The sequence below is a fragment of the Takifugu rubripes genome, chromosome 17 (genome assembly GCF_901000725.2).
Source record: "Takifugu rubripes chromosome 17, fTakRub1.2, whole genome shotgun sequence".
NCBI classification, from domain to species: domain Eukaryota; kingdom Metazoa; phylum Chordata; class Actinopteri; order Tetraodontiformes; family Tetraodontidae; genus Takifugu; species Takifugu rubripes.
The window spans coordinates 13,973,338-13,995,283 of record NC_042301.1 but is presented as its reverse complement, the minus strand read 5'-3'; the positions used below and the strand labels follow the sequence as shown (position 1 = coordinate 13,995,283).

The 21,946-nt window shown below is 49.4% G+C and overlaps 1 protein-coding gene across 7 annotated transcripts in view; it reads right to left on the bottom strand.

The window, feature by feature from the left end:
- The window catches only part of bnc2 (basonuclin zinc finger protein 2), a 119,360-nt gene that overhangs the window by 8,188 nt on the left and 89,226 nt on the right, over positions 1–21,946 (bottom strand). For all 7 annotated transcript variants that reach the window (XM_029850434.1, XM_029850428.1, XM_029850433.1 and 4 more), the window contains one exon: positions 1,674–4,063. In XM_029850434.1, coding sequence (XP_029706294.1) covers positions 1,674–4,063 — 2,390 coding nt within the window. The remainder of the gene's footprint in view (positions 1–1,673; positions 4,064–21,946) is intronic.

Here is a 21,946-nt window from a genome sequence, read left to right as displayed (position 1 = left end):
AATCCTCCAAATCTGAGGTGGATCATTATGAAAGCTACTTTATGCATCTAATAATCTGTATTTAATTTAATTTCCCCAACAAGTTCTGCGTATGAATTTTCAAGAGCTAATACTCTCATGACAACAGCTAAATTATCTCCATTTTATTGCCACCATTAAAGCAAACTATACATTTTGCCATTAGAGGATTAACTGGGGACATATTTGATGAGGGCCCAGCGCATGTATCGACTTGCCTCAAAGCCCCAGGATTTCTCCAGCTACGCACTGTCCTTTCCTCTGTTGCATGTTCCCTGTTTGAACCAAAGGAGTAATATGTCCCATATGCTATAAAGAATTCAAACCCCTGCAGATAAAGTATGGAAACAATAGTGCACTTTAGCTCTCACTCACCAGGGCAATACTATATCAAAGATACATTATGTTGACTGCGGCGATTGTCCCTCGTAGCTGCGCCGTTATCTCAGTTTCCCACATGTCCTGACACTTTGTGTGTTAGAAAAGGCTTTTATGTGGTGGCATTTACTCATCAAACTATCTCAACTCCCCCGTCTCTCTCTCTTACACGCTCACACACACACACACACACACGAGTTACCACTGTAAAAATACGAGCACACCAGAAGCCCTACAGCATTTCTGTGCCATCCGCTGCCTGTGTTAAAGCGCTGCAGACTTGCTATCTAGAGCAATGCTCTCAGATAAGGTGGTTAATGGTTTATGCATTATAACACCTGTTTAACAGTGTTAGTATAATTAATTACAGAGAGATAAGGTGTCTGCAAATAGTTTTCAGGTTATCTCCTTGTAAATACTTTGGAATGTGTTAAACTGGGTGTGCAGACTCAGCCAGGTTGTAGAATGGGTTCTGCTGATATGCTGTTCTCTACGTTGACGTCTACTTTTTTCTATTTCTGCGCGGCTAATGAATGGAGGGTGAACAAGCTAGTGCCACAATATATTAATTACATTGTTATTAAAGAAGATGTAGCAGATTTGGACTGAGAAGGAGCAATTAACGAGAATGTGGCTGGGATACTGTTCTAAACAGTGACTCCCCAGAGTAGATGCTCATGGTGCAAGTATTCTTTCTAATCCCAGGGAGGCTATGCTAGCCAGGGGCTGGAGTAATCTTCTAGAGTTCTCGTGTGTGTTGTATCATTTACCTGCTGTTTCACCTAGAGCTGCTCTGAGGAGTGACTGGAACCGAGACGTGCTAACAAGCCGGATGAGCGCGGGTGCCCTCACCTTCTAATGCGTTAATAAATGCAGCGGTTTGACGAACTGCTCCCGATGTTAATGTATTCACCACATCTCCCTCTGACAAGGTGAGGTACTGAGGGCAGGTAAACAACATGCTGCAGCTGGTTCCGGGGTAAGGCCTGGTGCACGACTACATGTGTGTGTATGTGTCTCTCATCCCGACACTCTTGACTTCTGAATTCTGACTTGACACCGAACAGATGTCCCTGAATCAGTTCCATGCTAAATTTGTTAGCAGGTGTTAAGCGATAGCCTAGCTAGCTAAATGTCAACCTTTTTAAAGATCAAAGGAAAAGAAATAATAAATATGGATTGTTCATGTCTGATAAATTAATTTAACCACAGCTCTACAAAGTTCTATTGGACCTACCTTCGGCTGTTGCAATCGTTAAAATAAAAATATCACGAACCTGTCTCGGCTCCTCCGGGAAGGGAAGGCAGCGTTGCAGCCAGCCACAGTGCACACGTGCATCTCTTTGAGGTGCACGTTCTTGTAGTGCAGTTTCATGCTATAGGAACTCTTGAAGCTCTTCTTACACACGTAGCAGATCTTGGGGTCGGGGCTGGAGCGTGGGTCTCCCTCTGGGGACTGAGATGAAGGGAATTTAGGTGGGCTGGCACCGTAGCCCATCGTTGAGATGAAGCTCTCGTGTAGAGCGGCCATAGTGGCGGCGGTGGCAGCAGCTGCAGCCATGCCTCCGTTGTAGAGGCCATACTGGCCCATACAGAACATGTCATAGGTAGGATCATTGAGCTCTTCTTTGATCTTGATGGGGGGCTGGTGAGGGGAGGGCGTGGCGTGACCCTTGCCGTCCATTTCTTTTCTTAAATGGGCGTCCTCGCCGTCATCGTCCCGGTCCCTGTCAAGACCCTTCCCGCCGATCATTTGTTTTTGCTGTTCGTCCACATCTATCAGCTCGTCCCGGTAGAACATCTTGGAATCAGAGGTTTCGGACTCGTTCTCAAAATCCCTCTCGTGATCCTGGTCTTCAGAGGTGAAGCTGTCCATACAGCGCAGTTCGCCGGACCCCTGAAGGTCGTGGCCCCCTCTGCTGTCGCTACCTGTGCCTTCCTGGCACTCGTCTTCGCTCTGCCTCATCAGGCCTCTGAGAGCCAGGCCGGGGCTCATCTCGTCCTGGGAAGGGGACTGCTGTCCGCTCCCACCACTGTGGTTCCCGGTGCTGTTGTTGTTGCTGTTGCAGTTTCCGTTCATTTTGATGCTGTTGTGAAGGAGGGACGACTGATGGTGGTGGTGATTGTGGTGGAGGTGGTCGTCATCGTCGTCATCTTTGTCCTCGTACTCGTCCGCCACGTCGATCACCTCCTTCTCAATCTTGACTGGCATGCTGGATTTACGAGGCTTCTTTTTGGGTGTGGGGTCCGTGTTCCCGGCGCTAATGTCGTGGTTGGCGCCGTGTAAGCGGTGAGACATGGGTCCTGCGTCCGACATGTGAACGCTGTGGTTTGAAGCTGCGACTGCAGCCGCCAGAAGATGCTGCTGTTGGTCCATCAGCGTGGTGCTGTTTGTGGTGGTGGGCAAAATGGGGCTGGTGGGTAGCGACACTGGAGGACTGACGAGGTCAGCGGGGGACAGTAGCGTACGGTAAAATGGAGGCACTGGCTGGACTGGCTGGACTGACTTCAGAGTGGGGAACACCAGTGGACTCTGCAGGGGTGACTGAAGAATAGCGTCTACCGGTGGGGTAGTCAGACCCAGCGGTGGCCTTCCAGGGCTGGTGAGGGTGAAGCCGCCACTCTTGGAGCTCGAAATGACAGGCGTGCCAGGTGTGGAATTTGCTCGGATTAGGTCCTTGTCGCGATTGTTACGCAGCATGGGCATGTGCAGCCGCGGATTGGGGTTGGCACTGTGGCGGTTGCGGCTGCGCAGCGAGCTGAACACCATGTTGCAGCCCTCGATGGTGCAACGGTGTTTAATCTTCAGATGCACGGCGTTGTAGTGTATCTTAAGTGTGCCTTTGTCGTAGAAGGTTTTGCCACATGCGTTGCAGCACACCCGACCTTTGCGCGAGGTGGCTCCCATGCGACGGATGCGGTGCATCTTGGAGTTAAAGGAAGCGTGGCTGATGCTTTTGGAGTGCTCGTCCTTTACAAAGTGGTGGTGGACTTGGTGGTCGCCCAAGCTGTTGGGCTGCTGAGCCTGATTTTGCGACTGCTGTTGACCCTGATGCTGTTGCTGCGTCTGCTGTTGCGACTGCTGCTGCTGACCCTGCTGGCTGGAGGGGCTGGGGGAGATGGGCGAGGCCCTGTTGCTGGGCTCTGTTTTAGGTTCGATACTGTTCATGGATCCCATCGCTCCACGGCTAGGGCTCTGGCCTGTACGGAAGGGTGACAGCGACACCTCCGACTCGCTGGTCTCTACCGGTTCCCCTTGATTTGGCAGGCTTGGTTCGCGGAGTCTGAGAGCGGAGTGCTCCATAGGCAAGCCATTGGGGGGCAAGCCAAGCATGGGGGCAGATACTGGGTTGATATACTGGAAGGGTAGGAGGAAGGCTAAGCTGTTGGGAATATTCTCAAAATGATGAATGCTGGAGGGGCTGCTGTTTTCCAGATGGGGCAGGAGCCCTGGGCTGCGGGTCCTGTTGTTGCTTTCAATGAACGTCCTAATTCCGGAGTCTGTCTTGGAGGAGGGAACCGTAACCGCCTGACCTTCCTTTTCCTGAATGGCCATCAGCTCCACGATGGATTTGGTCTCCCCAAAGCGCAAGAACTGCTGCAGGGTGATGATCTCCTCTTCTCTGGACATGATGGTCCAGCGGTCCAGCACCTTGCCTGCAGCATCCTGGATGTCCCAGCAGAGAAGAGAGAGGAGACAGAAACACAAACCATTATTGATTGTGCATAATCAGTGTGGTAAAGCAAAAGATTGATCAGGGGTTAGTTTCTGAGGGCAAGATTTTTTTCTGGGCGTGAAACTCAAAGGCTCGTACAAGGTGAACATTTACAGAAACCCTGTGATATATCTGTGATATCTACGTTTCATTATTATGTTAAAAGAATTTCCACATTTAGCAGCAAGCAAATCAAAAGGTTTGAAATTTTCACTGAAGACAATTGCTCCTACATGCACGCGCCGAGATGGAGTGTGTGCGTTTGCTGGCAGAAGATAGGGCTGAAGAACAAATAGGTGTTATCACAGACAGATCCCTGTGGGAGAAGCCACATGTGACACCGGGGAAGTAACGCAAGCGGTGACAATTAGTCACAGTGAAATGGCAACGTTTCAGTTGTGCTCTTAGCTGCTGGCAGCTATAAAAGATAAATGGCAACTCTGGTGAGTAAAAAGCTGTAAAAACCAACATCACAAAGCACAAAGGGCCTGTAAGGAGAAAACAGAAGATAAATGTTTAAAGAGAGAGAGGATGGGGAGAGGCGCAGAGGAAGATGAGCAGAAAAACAGAAAAATAAAAGTGAGGGCTTCACATGGCGCCCTCAGATATACTGGAGAAACACACACTTTTGAGACCAAGCATCAATAGTCACTGGGGTATTTGTGTTAAATATACATTAAAAAACATTTTACACTTTCATTCTGTGTGTGCTCTGGAGTTTTTTGCCCAGAGGTACGACTTTAAATTCTAGCCTGGGCACTACGTATTATTTCACACTGCGTGGCCATCTGGGCATTAGTGCTTCCATTTGATTTAATTGAAACAAAAAAAAATAATAAAGGAAGATTCAAAAGTGAATCCTTAAACAGTCGTACAACCACATTTCTTAAGAAGTGGAGGCTCCTTTTAATATTCTCTAGAAAAGAGACAACAGACACGTTTGTCATGCTTGTTTGAACATTTACATCTGATCATTTTAAATGGATTTATAGTGCATAATGCTCAAAGATATAAATAACATTCATTAAGACACACGCTTCTAAGAAACGTGGTTTAGTTGAGCATGCTGATGTTTTTGGGGCTGGTGTAAGAATAATGTTAAGACCAATGTTATATGCGGGTCAATGACCAAGGCTTCATTTAAATGGGAAGCCTCTAAATCAAACGTGCACTCCCGCGCCCCCACTTCCACATCATAAGACACAGAAAAAGGGAAGCAAGTGGCGAAACGAATGCAGGGATACTCCACGACGTGTTGACACAGTCGGGTCGCCCTCACTGCCGCGAGTCTCACAACTCTACCCTGCATTAGTCTTATGGTGCTGCGAGAGAAACAAATATGCCATTAGAAGCACTTTTACAAGTAGGCACTCATCTCCTAATTAGCTTAATGTGGCCCCCCCCCCCCCACTACATTTTCCAGGCGCGCCCCACCTCTTGGTGCACACTCCCTCCAGTAAAATCTCATTAATCCGCCCCTCCCTCATCTCCCCCAGTGCTATGACATATTAGTCTGTCATTATGCATCACAGACTCCTTTAAACAATACTGCTAAACCTCTGTTTGCCAGGTTAATGACTATTAGCCAATAATTACAGCAGAGAGACGATGGAGTACCTACTCTGTCTGGTGGACAGCCTGCCGCTGCTAGTTTATTTGCTGTGCCTGACTCTTAGAATTAACCCAGCGATGGGTGTATTTATTCATCCCGCCGCCTCTGCGATGCATTTTTAACTTTTTTTTTTCTGCCTCCGATACACTGGAAGGTGTGTGGGCGTATGGTGGCGTGTCCACCATGCAAATTGCTGCCGACAAGCACGAGCGAGTGATGGGCCTGTCATAGGCCGCGGCGCCGCCGTCATTTAAAAGAAATCAGGCGATTATGCAATTAGCCACTTATTTGCAGGGTTTTATTAAAAGATGGGCTGTGCAGCAGTGCTGGCATGGTGTACATTTGGGATTAAGAGCTTATCATCTATATGCTTCTCACTAATCCTCACCTATTATACTCGAAGGGTAAGTGATTTGGAAAGAGATGCTGTGCTTGGCTCTGTAGAATGAATAACAATCATTTGAACATCTCGCTGCCTGTATATTTAAAGTGCTTTGCTCCAGCAGCACCTGCGTCGTCCACAGCATCCATCCTGTTGTCCTTTTGGAACACATCGAATGGCACCAGACCGGTTCAACACAGACGTCGGCGTAACTTAACGGGCGACCTCACTCGCAATCGGGGAACCCAGTTCTCACAATGGCAGCGAGAACCATGGGAACCGCATTGATTCACCCATCACCTTCAGTGAAGGCGATCTCCACCAACCCTCTGGGGAACCGCCATTGATCTCCATTCCTTCTTTCAGATCCAGTTCCTCATACAAAAAAAAAAAAACATTCTATCCCTGTGTTAGCCACTTCAAGGGAGGTTAAGCAGAAGTTCCTTGTGATCTGAGAAGGTCTTGAACCTTGATGCTTCCTTTTCCATATTCTGTTTCTCTCCACACCCCTCTCAGGCCATATGAATAATGCAAAGGATCTAGTGGCGTGGGGTTCCATGGGGGATGGGTTCAAGCAAAGCCCACTGCCTGGAGCCATCACATCAGAGGGCAAGAGCTCCTAAGACACAAGCTTCTATCCTATTGGTTCCCCAGTGGCAGGTCAGGGGTCATATGTGAACAACCGGCTTTACTTCTTCTCCTGTGATGGACCACAGGAAAATCGGTAGCAGAGATGTGTCGAGATGTGGGAGGAGGACCTCATCGAGGTTGAAATTTGCACTCTGTGATCAGAGTAAACTCCTCTTTTAAGCTCTATACAACAAAGGAACTTCTTATTTCTACAGTGTGACTTCGGTTCATGTGCATTCGCTTCATTAATAAACATCCAGGACTTCACCACATTTCCTTTGCAATTGTCGAAATTCTTGTTTTTTTTTTCCTTTTCTTTGATCGAACAAAAATGTTCACATCTATTTTAAATGCTCTTTGTATCTTTTACTTAAACAAAGCCAACGATTTGGAATGTGTTGGCACAGCAGGACAGAATGTTCAATATTTTAAGTTTTATTTTACACGTGAAGAACCAGAAGCGCCGATAATAGCACCCTTTTAATTAACACTCACTCTAATGTTGCCCGGGTTGACGTATTGTAGCTGAAGGGGACGACTGCTGTGCTCTGGAGTGAGTGAGTGTGGAGCGGCCAGACACACTGATCAACCAACGGGCCACAGGACACCCTGCTTCACCCCTCCACCTGATTTAACTCCTGGCTTTGGTTAAAATTTTATGACTGTGTGTTAGCGGTCGCCGAGGGCTCGCTAATCGACCCGAGTGAGATGTAGCGCCTGGTTGCAGGTCTTTGTCACAGACTGGTGTCACTATCTGGCACATCTGGTGTTTCAGGTCAACCTTTTAATTCTGTCCCTCTATGTTTTTAAAAAGAAAAGTAAACACGGTGAAGGAGGCGTACAGATGGAGCGGCCCACTGAACCCACCGGGGCATCGAACCTCTGAAGAACTTCTCCCGCGAACCCTCACGCGCGACGTCTGAATTTAGACGGAAGTATCGATTCCCCCTTTTCACAAAGCATACGTGGTAACTTTGGTCCGCCTCTCCCAGCTGTGCCCCGGGACCCCTGGCCGCAGTGGGTGCGTGGAGCTCGGTGGGCTTAGCGCTGAGCTCAGGGGTTAGCCTCAGAGAAGAGGGGAGGAGCTGAGGCAGCCTGATGGGTCACACTAATTGAAGATGATCTGTGTGATCTGCTGGGTCTGGCTGCAAACAGCCAGGTCTGTCGTGGGTCTGGGAGACAGATGTGGGGGCCGCTGTGCCCCCTCAAGGCCAATGGAAGGCAGTGAGGCAGCACAGTGTCTGTCTGTCCGTCCTGTGTGTGTGTCTGTCTGTGTGCGTTGCCTTGATTACTATTTTGGCAGGAGGCTGATGTACAGAGGGTCCACTCGCACACGCTCATTGACCACAGCGGTCACGTGTTCCTCCTGTCTGGGTTTGTTCATTCTGTTCCTTTGATTTGTGGACCAGCTTGTTCTACCTTTAGCAATCCTGAAGACTATAATCAAGCAAAGGGTTACAAAACCTGTAACAACACCCTAAAATGTTTCATTCAAAATAAAAAGCTTTATATATGTGTGCAAAATCATCTCCTAGTCATCATGTGCACGGATACAGGATGTAAATGTAGGTAAACCTGCACATTAGGCGGGGGGGGGGGGGGATTTTCAGCATTCTTCTGTTCTTTTTGCCGTGGAGGATGCAAGAGGAAAGAAAATAAGCTAATGGACTCTTTACTTAATGTGATCACAGCCATTATTGACATGCTGCCAGGAAGATGCAACACCATTAACTGGAGCCTCAGTCTCCAGTAGCTTCCCTCCACTCCAACACCGCCGGCCTGACTCACATATAGAGGAAAGGCCACAAGGGGGGTCTGGTGCCCCTGAAGAGTCTGTGCCTGTCAAGTTAACTCTGCATCTGCTTGGTAAATTAGAAACAACGTGTTAATAGTAAAGCAGCAGCAAAGAGATTTTTCCATATTTCGCTGATATGGGGTGGTGTTTTCTTGAGAACAATGATATTAAAAGTGACAACATATCGGAGTCAAATGAGACACTGTAAATAAAACGGTCCCAGATTACAAACAGCACAGCCTGGAATTGCTGCCTGGCATGGAGCTTTGCTCATTCATCTTGGAAGAAGAGTGTGCCAATATGGCCGCAACATAATTTACACGACTTCAATTTATGTGCCAGAAAACATCTATCCCTGTGGCCCAGGGGCTCCGATTGCCAGCGGCCCAGAGGATGTTCGTGTTTATGTGTGCTTGCATATGCATGTGTGTGTGTGTGTGTGTGTGTGAGATCATGTGAGTACAACGGGAAGTGGTTCTCAGGTCTCCCGGGGCACGGTTCCAGGTCCCTGGGTCTGTCTACTGTCATAAGTACCAGAATGGTGATTACCTACTGCAAAAATAAACACCATTACTTTCTGCCCCTGCCTCTTTATACTGTAACTTAAACAGCGAGAAAAGCTCTGGACCATCAAAAACACGCCGCACCGCGAAGCAACAGGAACAGAGGCTGCGCGTTGAACATGATTTTAGAAGTAGTTAAAGTTAAAAAACAAATCGTGATCTATATGAGAGAGACAGATAGTGAGTAAGAGAGGGTTTATGAGGCCTCATGGTAGGAAAGGTTGGACGATGGGGGTCATTCGAGACTGTTGAAGCCTTGCAGAGGCAGCAGATGTTTGATCCATCTAGAGCACATCTGGCCCCCAAAACACTCATTTGACTCGATTTCTCTTCTTCGGTACACCAAACTCTCCATTTCCCCTTGTGGCAAATATTCATTCACACTCACTTTTCATGTAGCTTTTGGTGTTTCATGATTGATTTGTACTTTTATTTTTTTCAACAGGCATAATTTACAAGGCAGAGCTTTATTTTACACCTATAGTTAATTTTACTATTCAGCTATTTTACTGCACATTGATTTACAGCGTGAAGCTACAGCTGCGGTGTTGCTAGGCAGGAACAGGAGCGTTCAACAGCTTCATTGTTTCATGTAGTGAGAGGTGTGCACGGCGCAGGTTTTGGAATTCCTCGCTGGGACGTGACAGGAGGACTGTCAACTTCTGGTAACTCTCCATGCAGCTTCCTTTAAAAAATGTCAACTCCCTGACCCGGCCACAAATCCCCGGAGGAGCGAGTGGCCGTGTCAGCAGGCGCGGCGGGCCAACACAATGTCTGGACTTGGCCTTGGTGACACGGGGGAAGTGGAGCGAGCCACTGTTCTGTTTGTTCAGAGGGCCACCTGGACGCTCGGGTCCAGGATCGCCAAACAAAAACATAACCCTGGTGGATGTGCGTGTCGGCCACTTCTTCAGATGTCTGAGCTTCCAAGAATATGCACGATGTGCCGGTAGCCCGGGCTGCTTGTCCAGATTTAAGGCCACGTATAATGTAATCAGTCTGTGTTTGGATTCGGCCTGGTCTGACAGTGCAGTGCAGCACTATTGATCCCTGTAGCATTGTGGTCTGTAGGGTTCCTGTCAGTAAAAGCAATGAGCCAGAGCAGCGTCCACACCCCCTCCCTGTCCTGTGTAGCACCACCAGTTAACAGCCATCACAGAAACTCAATACACGCAGACTGAGCCCTAGTTGTTAGCTTACAACATCACCCCACGATGACCCGTGAGACTTGGGCTAAGTCAATTTAGCGCCAGTGTAGCATCACACCTCATGGACCTGTTGCAGTCCTAATATGTCGCACTAATATGTCTCCATGTGAATTACAAGACTCTGAGAGGAACCCAGATGCAATAAGTATAGATTAGCTAATGTCCAGGTTGTGTCTTGTTGGGATGGAGGAGGGTGCTAACGGCAGTAATAGCCTCTAACAGGGTGTCTGGCTGTGTCCTGGAGGTAAAATGGGGGCATAGAGGCTTGTGGGAATTCTAAGGCACTGTGGGAAATAAACTTCCCTCTCTGTTGCAAAAGACAAAGGGGAAGGGCCAAGAGATATAGCGTTGAAATAATGATTAGCGAAGAATGAAAGCGAGTGCAATGGGCCGTTGATGTTATTTTTCTGTCTATTGATCAATCCGGAAGACGAGAGTCGTCTGGGTTAGAGGTCTCGCAGCTGTTACCTTGCCTGTGTGTAAGTATACGCTCTTTGTCTGTGTGTGCGGGCCCACAGACGGAGGGGGGGGGGGGGGGGGTGAGCAGAGTCGAGAAAAGGTGGGAGAGAGGTGAATGCCTGGTCGAATGGGGGGGCCTAATTAGGACTCACCGTATCACTCAACTCTATATATTGATCGGGGATAATTCACATATGACATATCTTCTCCTTGGCTAATGTGCTTGGCACGTTATAGCTTCAGTTCACTTTCTACCCATTTACATGAGTTTGTTTAAGGTGTTTTTCTTTCCTCTTTTACCGATAAACTGTTTGAATTGAGGGACGATTAGCTAACGGGGTGCTATGCTGGGTCTTATCAAAATTGGTCCGGTTGGCTAAAAAAAAAAAACCTGGAGAGTGTCAGAAAAGAGAGAGTAGCCCGTGTTTAACCCACCATAGGTGTAGCGGCAGTCACCGCAGACCGACTCAGAATGTCCCGGACGTGAACCCAACAAGAAACACGTGTTGTGTTCCTGGTAAACAACCTCTCGCACGCGCACGCTTGCACCATGATTGCCACTGGCAATCCCTGCAGGCGGCTGTGGAGCGAGTGCCAGCGGTGTGTTGAGCAAGGCAGCCCCAGCTTACGGAGGCGGGCACTACGCTGCGCTGCCTTGATGTCCTGGGTGTGCACGTGTGAGGCGGTGTAATCCTCTGACACGCCGGTGGAAAAATACAAGGAACCCTCTGACACTGGCTGAACTTCAAGCCCGGAGGACACGTTAGGTTCCTGCAGGCAGGACCGGCTGGTGTGGCGATACCAGACCTGGCGAAATCACGTCCCGAAAGGCGTCTGTGCAGGATGAGCGCCTGGTGCTGGTTCCAGAATCAGTTTTCATGGTGAACATTGAAAGAAAACTGCAGTTCTGTGCAAATGCACCATCATGATGTCGGGACGCAGCATGTGAGCCGAAGACAGGTCCACTTACGTCTCTGTCCTCTGCTTTCAGGGATCCTGACCCCCAAACTGTGCTAACAGAGGAAGCTGCAGCAGCACGGGAAAAGGAGCGTGTGTCTAGGCGTGTTAAAATTCAGATTTATTTGTCTTTTTGGTAATGATGGGAGAGAAAAGACAGACATCTAAAAGGACATTAAGGGTATAAATCAGCCTCAGGTCTAATGTGAGCTCTGTGAAACAATAAGCAACCAAACAATAGTCGACATTTCATCTTCTTATTGTCTAATCGCCCATCTGACTGTTTGTGTATTTCCTCCCTTAACCCCTGAGATGCTTGCTAATGGCTCTCACAATGGAATTATTTACTACCCATGGCAGGGGGGCAAATGGGTCAAATTGTGTGTGTGTGTGCGCGCGTGTGTGTGCGCGGCGCGGGCACGCTCGGTGTCAGAATGAGTGAGAGGGGATGATGGAGCCACTGGAGCACGCAGTGACGGGGAAAAGGGGGGTAAATGAGAGGGGGACGGACGGCGGGCGGCTGAGTGATGTTCTCTAAAGTGAAAAATCATGCCACAGTGCAGAGGGTCCGGGATCTGTCCACTGGGACGAGGGACAACGTCCACGCCGGCACTCAAGTGCTCTTAAATACCCTCTCTTTGGTTCTATTACCCCACCACACTCCCTTCCACTACCCGCCCACCCCCCCTCCTCTCTTTCCCAGTTCTCCCCGGGTCGGGTCCAGGTACAAAAGCCTATTTGCTGTACAAGTCCCAGAACATGTTTGTCTGCTGCCGCTCGTACCTTCCACCATGTAACGTTAAAAAAAAAAAAAAAAAAGCAAAACACGGGAGGGAACACAAATCCTTTCTTCAACCAGAAACGTCACCCCCGAACAAAAAATGCCCCCTAAATCAAGATGTCACGCCTCTTTTCCTCTTTTTTACGAGCTAGCCGCGGTCTTTGTGTGGCTAACGTGTGTCTCTCGTCACAAAGGTCAGTCCTCATTAACACGCGGGCGCCGCATTAGTTTTATTAGCGCTTATTACCGCGCTCTAATTGTTTGTGATAATAACGTGACACTGGCGGGGGGAAATGGAACGACCGCTTCACAGTTTCATCCCGTAATTGTGTCGAGTCGTGAAAAACACTCGCTTTCCGATTCGAGCGCCAATTTAGGGGCGAGCATCGCGGAGATGAAGGCTGCCTCTGTGAAAGGGATCAACGGGGGCCGCTCGCCATCACCTGCTGGGGTTAACCAGCGCCTGGCAACACGTTCACAACTGATGAAACACAATAGCAGACAAGCCTTTCATTCTCACACCTACTGTCAGCTTTCTGTCAGCTGAGCAACCACGAGTGTGTGTGTGTGTGTGTGTGTACGACATATTTCCCCCTTTCTAATTAGCACAAGGGAGTCCTGGGGGCAATCAGAGGTGAGGTTAATGAGAGCGGGGAGGTGAGCGGAAGGGGAGGGGTGGGGTGGGAGGGGTACAGCGCTACAGCTACGCACCCATCTCATCGTGCTGTCACCCCGAAGGGGCATCATCATCCTCGCAGCACCCTCACCGATGCCTGGGCCCGTGACACATAACACATGCGTGAGACTTTCTATATCTGCACCCGACTCAACCTATGTTTGCCCCCCCCCCCCCCGCCCCAAAGGTCTTTGTTTCCCTGTCAGGCCCAGATGTGACAGCATGTTTCCCATATCAGAGAGGATCGTTACAGCCCCAAAAAAGAGAGCGAGGGATGGAAAAAGACAGAGCTGTCACAGTGGTCTTAGCATCTGTCTGTTCTCAATTGGTGCGAGGGCCGGGCTGGTGGGAGAGGAGTCTACCATATGTCACATCTGAAAACTGTGAGCGCCGACTCCGACGGGGAGGGGAGAGGCAGAAACGCGGGGATGATTCCTTTTTTCTGTCGTTTTTACTTTACTGGGACGTATTTTTCCTGAAATGGAAAGTAAAAATGGAAGCTCGTGTGAAACTGCGGCAGACGTGTGTTTTTTTTTTTGTTAAAACAGTTCAGAGAGACAAAAAAGCAAAAAGTTATTCAGAATATAAAGGTGAAGATTTGGCAGATTTACTAAAATCAATGCTATCAAAGCTTTTTTTGGGGGGGGGTTAACACACTCAGCTATGCTCTGTTAGCAACAATGTTAGCAACTCTGTTAGCAACGCGCCCTGTGTGGACGGTAACCGTCCCTCCAAAGGTAACGGGGGCAGAGGGACAGATAAAAAAAGGACCCTGCATTAATAACAAGCGTGCCCCCCCCATCACAGACATTTATACAGCAGCATAACCCCATCAGATCTTGGACGTGCGGGTACAGACTCACACTCCCACTAATAGCGCCACTATATTTTTAAAGCATTTTTCCAGGCAGAAATCACCGACTTTATAATTAATGGTATAAGTGCACGTTTCTTTTTTTTTTTTTTGGAGCGCATGATTGGGGTTTTTTTCTTGTCACGGTGTGTTTATGTATATTGTTTGAGTCTGATTACAGTTGCCTCTCCTCGCTGCCAGAACGGGACAAAGGAGTCACCCTCATCCAAGAAAAACACCAAGATTAAAGATTCTGGCTTCAAATCGGCTCCTTTTTTCCATCTGTCACTGTTTCATTTTGCAACACAAGCACATCTCTCGCACGTCTCTACCTCTTCTCCCCCTACGCTCTTCCGACTTGTTTCTGCTCCTCTCACCCGTTAACAATAATGCTCGGGGCGAGCGCAGATGTAAGATATAATAGCGATGCTCGGAGAAGAAAAGGCGAGCGGGGGGAAGAGACAGAAGATGAGAGAAAGGGAAACAGACGGCTAACGCTGCTCACAAGCATCACTTGTCAATTTACAGCCGTTGCTCCCTGAACTGCACTGTATAAATTTCCAGTGTGACACCCGTTTCTACTGCTTCCAAGCCGACTCGGGCTCCGTCCCACCAGATCTCATCCCCAGACACATACTTGGAAGCCTTGAGTAGAGAAATTGAGCCAGATGTAGCCTGCCTTTGCTTTTATTTATTAATTTTTTTCAGGTTCTGAAATGTTTGACTTTTTAGTCCCCCCCCTCCCTGTGCTGAAATCACGACGGGAGAATGAGGATGGATGGGGTAACATCTCCGAGGAACGTTGCTTTATGGGTTTGATGTGGCCGCTGCCATGCAGACCGAGCACACGTGTTGACCACGGGCACACACACACACACACACACACACACACGTGAGTCCCTGGCAGTAAATTGTATGTAATGTGTGTTAGACTGAGAAGAGCCAAAGGGGGGACGTCATGTGTCTAATGGACGGAACAAGAGACAAAAAGCAGGACAAATAACGAGTATGGCAGGACTCCGCTTTGAGTGATGGCACCTCAGAGGGACCGAGACGTGGCCTCCCTTTTATTCATCAACCCCCAGACTGATCTTTACTTTATACAGCGTGCCATAAAACTCGCCTCCGCGCTAACGCACGTAGCCGGTTGGCGAGGATGGGACTCACATCAGGGTCGGCGACACACGGATCCTCCGCTGCTTTTGGAAGCACCAACATGGGCTCGTAACAAGTGTACCTGACCCCTAGCAAGTCCACGTCTAAATTACACCCGTATCAGAGTAGCTTTAATGGCTCCCACCCTCAGCTCTCTAACTCACATGTAACAAGCTGCAGGTCTTGGAGCCAAGACTGGAATCTGCAAAGAAAACACGCCGCTCTGAGGAGTATGAGCCGCGCTCCTCGCGCTAATACAAAATTGCGTTATAAGTGCAACACCTGGTTCGACTTAAAAGGCAGAGGCCGGTAGCTAGTGTAGCTACACATGCCCATAAAGGGAGAGAGCGGCCGGCCGTACGCTCTGATAACAACAATCGCTCTCTTGCAATATTTTTTTTTTCTGGAGCTGGAGGACCCGATGTTGTAATCACACCAAAGAATTCATTTTAAAAACGTTCCAGAAATGTTATTGTCTAAATGTGGACTTGTAAAGAGGCTTTGACGATTGTGGCAAATTTCAAAGGTTTCACCTCACTCAATAGTTAAAATAGATCTGCTCCAATAGTTATTGAGCAATTAGAATCTTTAAAAACACACGTTCCAACATGGGAAAGCTGGTCCTCATTGGAATTCTGTCCTGAGGGTAACTAGCTACCAGCACTAAGGAGACCTGATATAGGACTGATCCCGGGAATTTTACCACGGTAATTAGGTTTGTCAGCTTAGCAGAGTGGGCAAACACTTTGTAGCGTGTCGCCTCCACGGGCCGGATTCTTGTCGGGGATCAAGACGGCGGCAGCCAGCCCGTCCCGAAGCAGGCTGCAGCGCTCGACAAAGGTGTGAGCCGGCTCGCCGTGTGAACCGCTGCAGGCTGACAAAGCCATTGTCACGTTGTCAGGCCGCCTTTGGCACATTGTTCGGTGACGTGCTGTGATTATGCTGTCGGATCACTCTTGAGGCCTCACGAGTTGACGGCTGGTGGCAACGGCTTTGACAGCTAGTCGAGGAGGATTTTAACACCTCGCGGTACCGGTGGCGGTCTCCCGCTAGCAGCAGCGCTGGCAAATGGTGTTGCTAGGGTGGTGCTCTGTGACTGGCCCTGCATAAACACCAACATGCCTGTGCACACAGGCGCACACAGGCGCACACAGGCGCACACAGGCGCACACAGGCGCACAGCCACGCGGCTGTGGTCTCCCCGTAATAGCTTTGTACCTCTTGGGGCCTTGCACTGACCATTCCTCCTCTTATCTTTGTTTATGTGGAGGGTAGATCATCGTGTACGCCTCCACGAAAGTGCCAGTACATAAACACTCGCAGCAAGGTTGTTTAAAGTGCACGTGTGACTAAGCGTGCTCGCGGGCGTGTGCGCACTGGCTTGTGTGTGCTTGGGAGGTGATAAGGCAACGGCTGGCACCAAAGAGCCCGCTGGCACAGAGCCCCCAGATCCTGAAGATGAGAAGGTTGGCTTAATGCTAACACACACACACACACATGCACACACACACACACAGCCTAAACCAGAAGTTCCAGTGAAGGTAAACATCCAATCGCAGCCTAACACAGAGGTAAATGGCTAAAAATCTTCCGAAAGTCGGGCACCCGGGACGCACCAAACCGGCTGAGTTTGGGTTCAGTCGGCGTGAGGCTGAACGTGAGTTATGGTGAGCCTGGAACTCAGGTCTGGAACTTTTAAGACAGACTCCAGGACCAGCCATCTGCGAGAGATGTGTCTTTAGGTGTCGAAGCTTCGTTTCTGGTAACCCTATATCGTATCCTGTCTGCGCCTGTAGCACTAAACCCACAAAGAGCAGTGTGCCAGTGACAGCACGGCACCCTCGGTGGTCCCAGCACTCAGCCACTTACCCATTTAATAAGACAGTCTTTAAAAGGATGGAGCCAAGCATGTGCATGTTGCTTATACTTCCCCCCCATTTTTACAAGACTTCTTTTTTTTTTTGCAGGAGGCCCAAGGGCTGGCATTCAGCAGGCGTGCATGTGTGTGTCTCTTACGTATCCATTTATTATCCATTTATTACCGCTATTCTTTTCTTTCTCTCTCCCTCTCCCTCACCTTGGTGAAATTCTAATAAACAATCATGGTAGCGCCATGCTGAGATGCCCTGTAATGGGCTCCTAATTAGCAACTCCAAACACAGGGAGCGGCTGCTTCACGCCTCGTTTTCTGCACTCATCTGCACAAAAGTGGATGAATTGATTCCATTTGCTCGCCACTTAATGCTGGGATTGTTTATTGGCTTAGCCGGGAGATAAAACAAACACACAAACAAACAAAATGCCCTTAAGCTTTCGATACATGCTAACTCTAATCCCCTATTAAGATCCTTGATGACCTATGCTTCAGCTAGGTTTTCTGGGATGTTAATGGTGAAAGTCGAGGGTTCCTCTCCCCATCGTCTCTTTAACACCACCTGCTTCTGTTCTGACCCCCCCACTGCCGACCTCCCCTTAACGGTTTGAGGTCGACTGAAGCCAGACCAAGCAAGAGGAGACACACCGGTAACAAACATCCATTTTACCCGGAACACTTCAATATCCCATAGATGCACATCTGGAGCCACATATGGTGACAGATGATCCACACACAGTCACCTGTGTGTGTGTGTGTGTGTGTGTGTGTGTGTGTGTGTGTGTGTGTGTGTGTGTGTGTGTGCGTGTGCGTGTGTGTGTGTGTGAGGTCTTTCAGTCTGTGTCACGTTCCTCTCTCCCTCCATCAGTCTGCCGCGCTCATTTCCTCCAAAGGCTGCCTCCCCGCTACTTTATGAGCGAGCGCTTCCACAGCTCTCACCTCAGGACACACTTCAGCGTCTAAATGTTTCCATTTGTGGGGGAAGTGACACACGTTCGCTCACACCACGGGGCATCTATCCAGAACTAACCATCCCGCGTACGAGCAGTGGTGAATCAAGTGATTGGTTGAAACCCTCGCACGTACCGTGTGTATGTGTGTATCTGTTTTAGCCTAGCTAGCTATGATACATGCATAACACTCGCCTCAGAACGTCTTTGTGGTGCGCGTGTTCATTATTTAACTGGGAAACCTAAAGAATGTCCCAACAAGCTTCCTTTTTCAGGCATCCAGCATCTAACAGGACAGTGACTCTGGTCCCAAATCACTGCTTCCACCACACTAATGATTTCCTCCGCTCTCCTAAACAATTCAGTGTGACAATCAATACGGGACTAGCATCTCCCGTGCTGATCGATAGACTTTGGTGCTCCCTGACAAACCAGCGCTCCGCAAGATCAACACCTTCCCACATCGTCATTAGTGTCGCTGACCTTGAAGTAAAATTCAATTTCCCTCTGCAGCGACGGCGCCCCAGCAGCTCCCTGTGAATTCGGAGGCCATTTCCTCCACCGGGCACAGGAAAGAGAGGATAATATAATGTATAAAAAAGGGATATGAGGAGAGAAGGAAGCTGAGGAGGCAATTACAGCAGGGTCCTCTGAACAGCAAAGAGGAGAGGCTGGGACTGCTCCTGGAAAAAACAGCGTCTGATCAGCAGACTGGCAGATTTCCAGTTTCAATTAGGATTCACGGCTGACTACGGAAGCCCTCCCTCGGGAAGCTTCAGCCGCAGCAGGGCAGCGGCGAGGACCTGTTGAGTGGAATCCTCCGAGGGGGCCACTGGCACCGGGTAAAAAGAGAAAATCAAACCAGAGCTCCCACTGCCTCGATCAGCGTAACGCGCGTCACACGGAGGACTCAGCGAGGAGGGAGGAACCAGATGGAGGTAGGTGAGGCCCCCGTTAGGGTTAGGATATTCGGACCGAATATTCATCTCTATTCTAATTCTAACAGTGGAAAATGGCTCTTAGAGGCAACAGCGAGGGCTGCTCGCTCAAATATATGTGAATAAACGTCTGCGTGCGTGCGCCCGGGTGTGGGAAAAGATGCAGCCGGCGAATCAAACCAGCATCTTTGGTTAAAGCCGCTGGATTGGCCGCCGGCCTTTGAAGTCGACCTCATCGCTGGGATTTGAGAGGGAGACGGCTGAGAAGGCGGCGTTCGTGTACTGTGTGTGTAGCCTAGCGGCGTGCGGTTTGATCGGACCTCCAGGGTCCCACGGGGCTGAGTCCCGACCACGTGTGTCGCACGTATCATTTTCACTTCCCATGGTTGCACGTTTATTCCCGATCGGACCCTGACTGACAGACGCAGGCATGCAAACACACACACACACACACGTCGGAATATTCATGATCTTTAAATTCTGCTCCTGCAACTATTTATTTTAATAATTATTCAAATGTACATGCAAGCATGTAATGGATGCTTTAAAGGGATTTACAAATGTGCCGTAATTACGTGAGCGTCTCTTCCTGACGCTGATGCATGCATTAGCCTTTAAGTTCCACATTCTGGCTTTGATCAACATATCTGTCAATCCACGTGCTCTGACTGGGGACACATTCGTCAGTCAGATGGTAACCGCGGCGAGGGCTCGACTTCGCCGGTTCGATGGACGCCGAGACGCAGCCGTAGAGACGGTAACGACAAGTCCCCGATGGCGTTTGGACTGAGCCGGAAATATTAAGTGTGGCGTGATTATAATCCATGTTGTATGGAAAGCGTTAGCATTGCATAGCGGCTTTGGGTATCAAATGCTAACTGCTAGCCTGAACGAAGGCGCATAAACCTGGACAATCGGTGGCTTCATACCCGCGTTTATCAGTGTTGTGTTTTTCCACGGTTTTCAACTCGATGTGAGGTCTCCTAGAACCTATGGCAAAATTCAGACTAGCTTCCAAATCCAATATAAGGGGATTTAGATCCCAAATTCCTGCATTCGATGTAACCTGCTTGTAACCTTGCTTCTCCAGCTTGAATTCATTTGAGGCTCGGTTTGAGGATTCAGAAGTGAGGGACGAAGGATTTGGTTTGGGGAAAGCTTTGGGCGAAGGAGCCGGCTGGGAGCGCCGGGAGCTGTGGGAACACTGGCGAAGGGGAGACGTGGATGTTCTTCCAGGATTGCATAATTTTAGATTTCTTTTTTTTTATTGTGCATTCTGAATAAAGTATTTCTGTGTGTGTTTATTTTCTATTATTAATATGCTACATGTTTTAATTCCTGGCTCAGGATGTTCCGCTAATCTGGAATCACAGCCTTTTATCTGCGGCTTCTTTGGAAGTGATTGAGACGGGGGGGGGGGGGGTAAAGGTACGGAGAGCACCGGGCAGCACGTGCATGTACGCATGTGTGTTCGTGGAGGGAAGAATCACCTTGATTCAGCACACCGGGGCCCTTTGAAGTACTGGAAGGCCAGCACGGCCGGCGCAGAGCAACCGTGAGCCTTCCAGAAACAAAAAAAAACCAAGCCTGACCTCCCAACCAAATCATAACCATATGAACGTAAGAAATTCCACCTTTGGAGAATGTTCTCTCCCTCGTCCATCTCCCGGGGTGAGGCATTAAGTAGTGATAACAGAAAACAGGTTCTGAGAGAAGGGGAGGCGCTAGGAGGTGATGGAGGGTGGGGAGGAGGACAGCAGGAGAATAGAGGTTACAAGTGTGCCGTATGGAGGATCGGAGAGGGGGATCGGGTCCAAAAAAAGGCTCCTGCGCTGAGCCCCACTGCCTAAAATGGAAGTTTCTCAGGCGAAAACGTGGTGCCCTTCACAGCTGAAGGAGTGAGAGGCAGAAAACTGAGATTTCAAGGGGGGTGGGGGGTGTAAATGTGACTCTAACAAGAAATACCTCGCTAAGCCACGACGGAGGAGCCAAGTGGTCGGCCTCAAGACCCACCTGCGAGTGGAAATGGTTTCCTGACTTACAGAAACGCTGTCGCACCCTAATCCATGTAATTACCTCTCCTATTCCACATGTGTAAGTACACATGTACAACATTACAGTCGCTGGGTTGTGTTCTTTTTAAACGAGAGCAGGCCCTCCAGCACCTTCCTCGACGCTAATCATCACGCTCATTACAGAAACAACATATTTCCCCGAACAACTAGACGTATAGGGTGCGTTTTATTGCTCCGATAGCTCAGGCATCTGAGAACGGAGCCCGTTCTGGCGGGTCGAGTGTGATTCTTGCGGCCTCCGTGTGTGTGCGAGTGTGCGTTTGAATAAGCATTCCGCCCAGCGTGCGCAATTAGGGTTGAGACCGTGTGTGCGTGAGCGTTGTTTGTGCGAGTGTGTGTGTGTGCGTGTGGTTGCGCGGCGGCGGTGGGGGTTGTTAGCGGTTCCATCTGGGTCTCCTGGAAGCTGTGTGGAGTCAGGAAAACCACATCTCATAAAAGTGGAGGCAGCCCAATGTTCTACAAGGACAGAACATTACTGAGAATGTCGCTCAGGAAAACCCTGGGCTCGGGCCCACATGTTGGCTGCAAGCGCTCGGCCGCCCTCTTTCCACTCGCTCTCTCGCTCCCGACTTATTTTTCACTTGGTCAGGGATAAGAAAGAGGAAGGCGGGATAGACGGCGTGGAGTGTGGGAGACAGAGGCTGAGACGGGGATGGAAGCCAGCGCTGATAGCAATTCCATCTGTCTGTATCGAAACAGAGAGTGAGCAGTGACAGGCTTTGGTGGAGGGGGGGGGGGGTGATCTGGTGCACGCTGGCTCCGGAATCAACCGTTAGGAAGCGAGAGAGGGATGAGTCCAAGGGAGGGAGGGCAGCGGAGCCAAAGTGAAGGGCAAGGAATTCTGGCCATGAATAAACATGTCTGTGTTGTTCACATCATGCCTGGGATTAAACTGGGGGGGGGGGACACAAGCTCGGCAAACGGTAG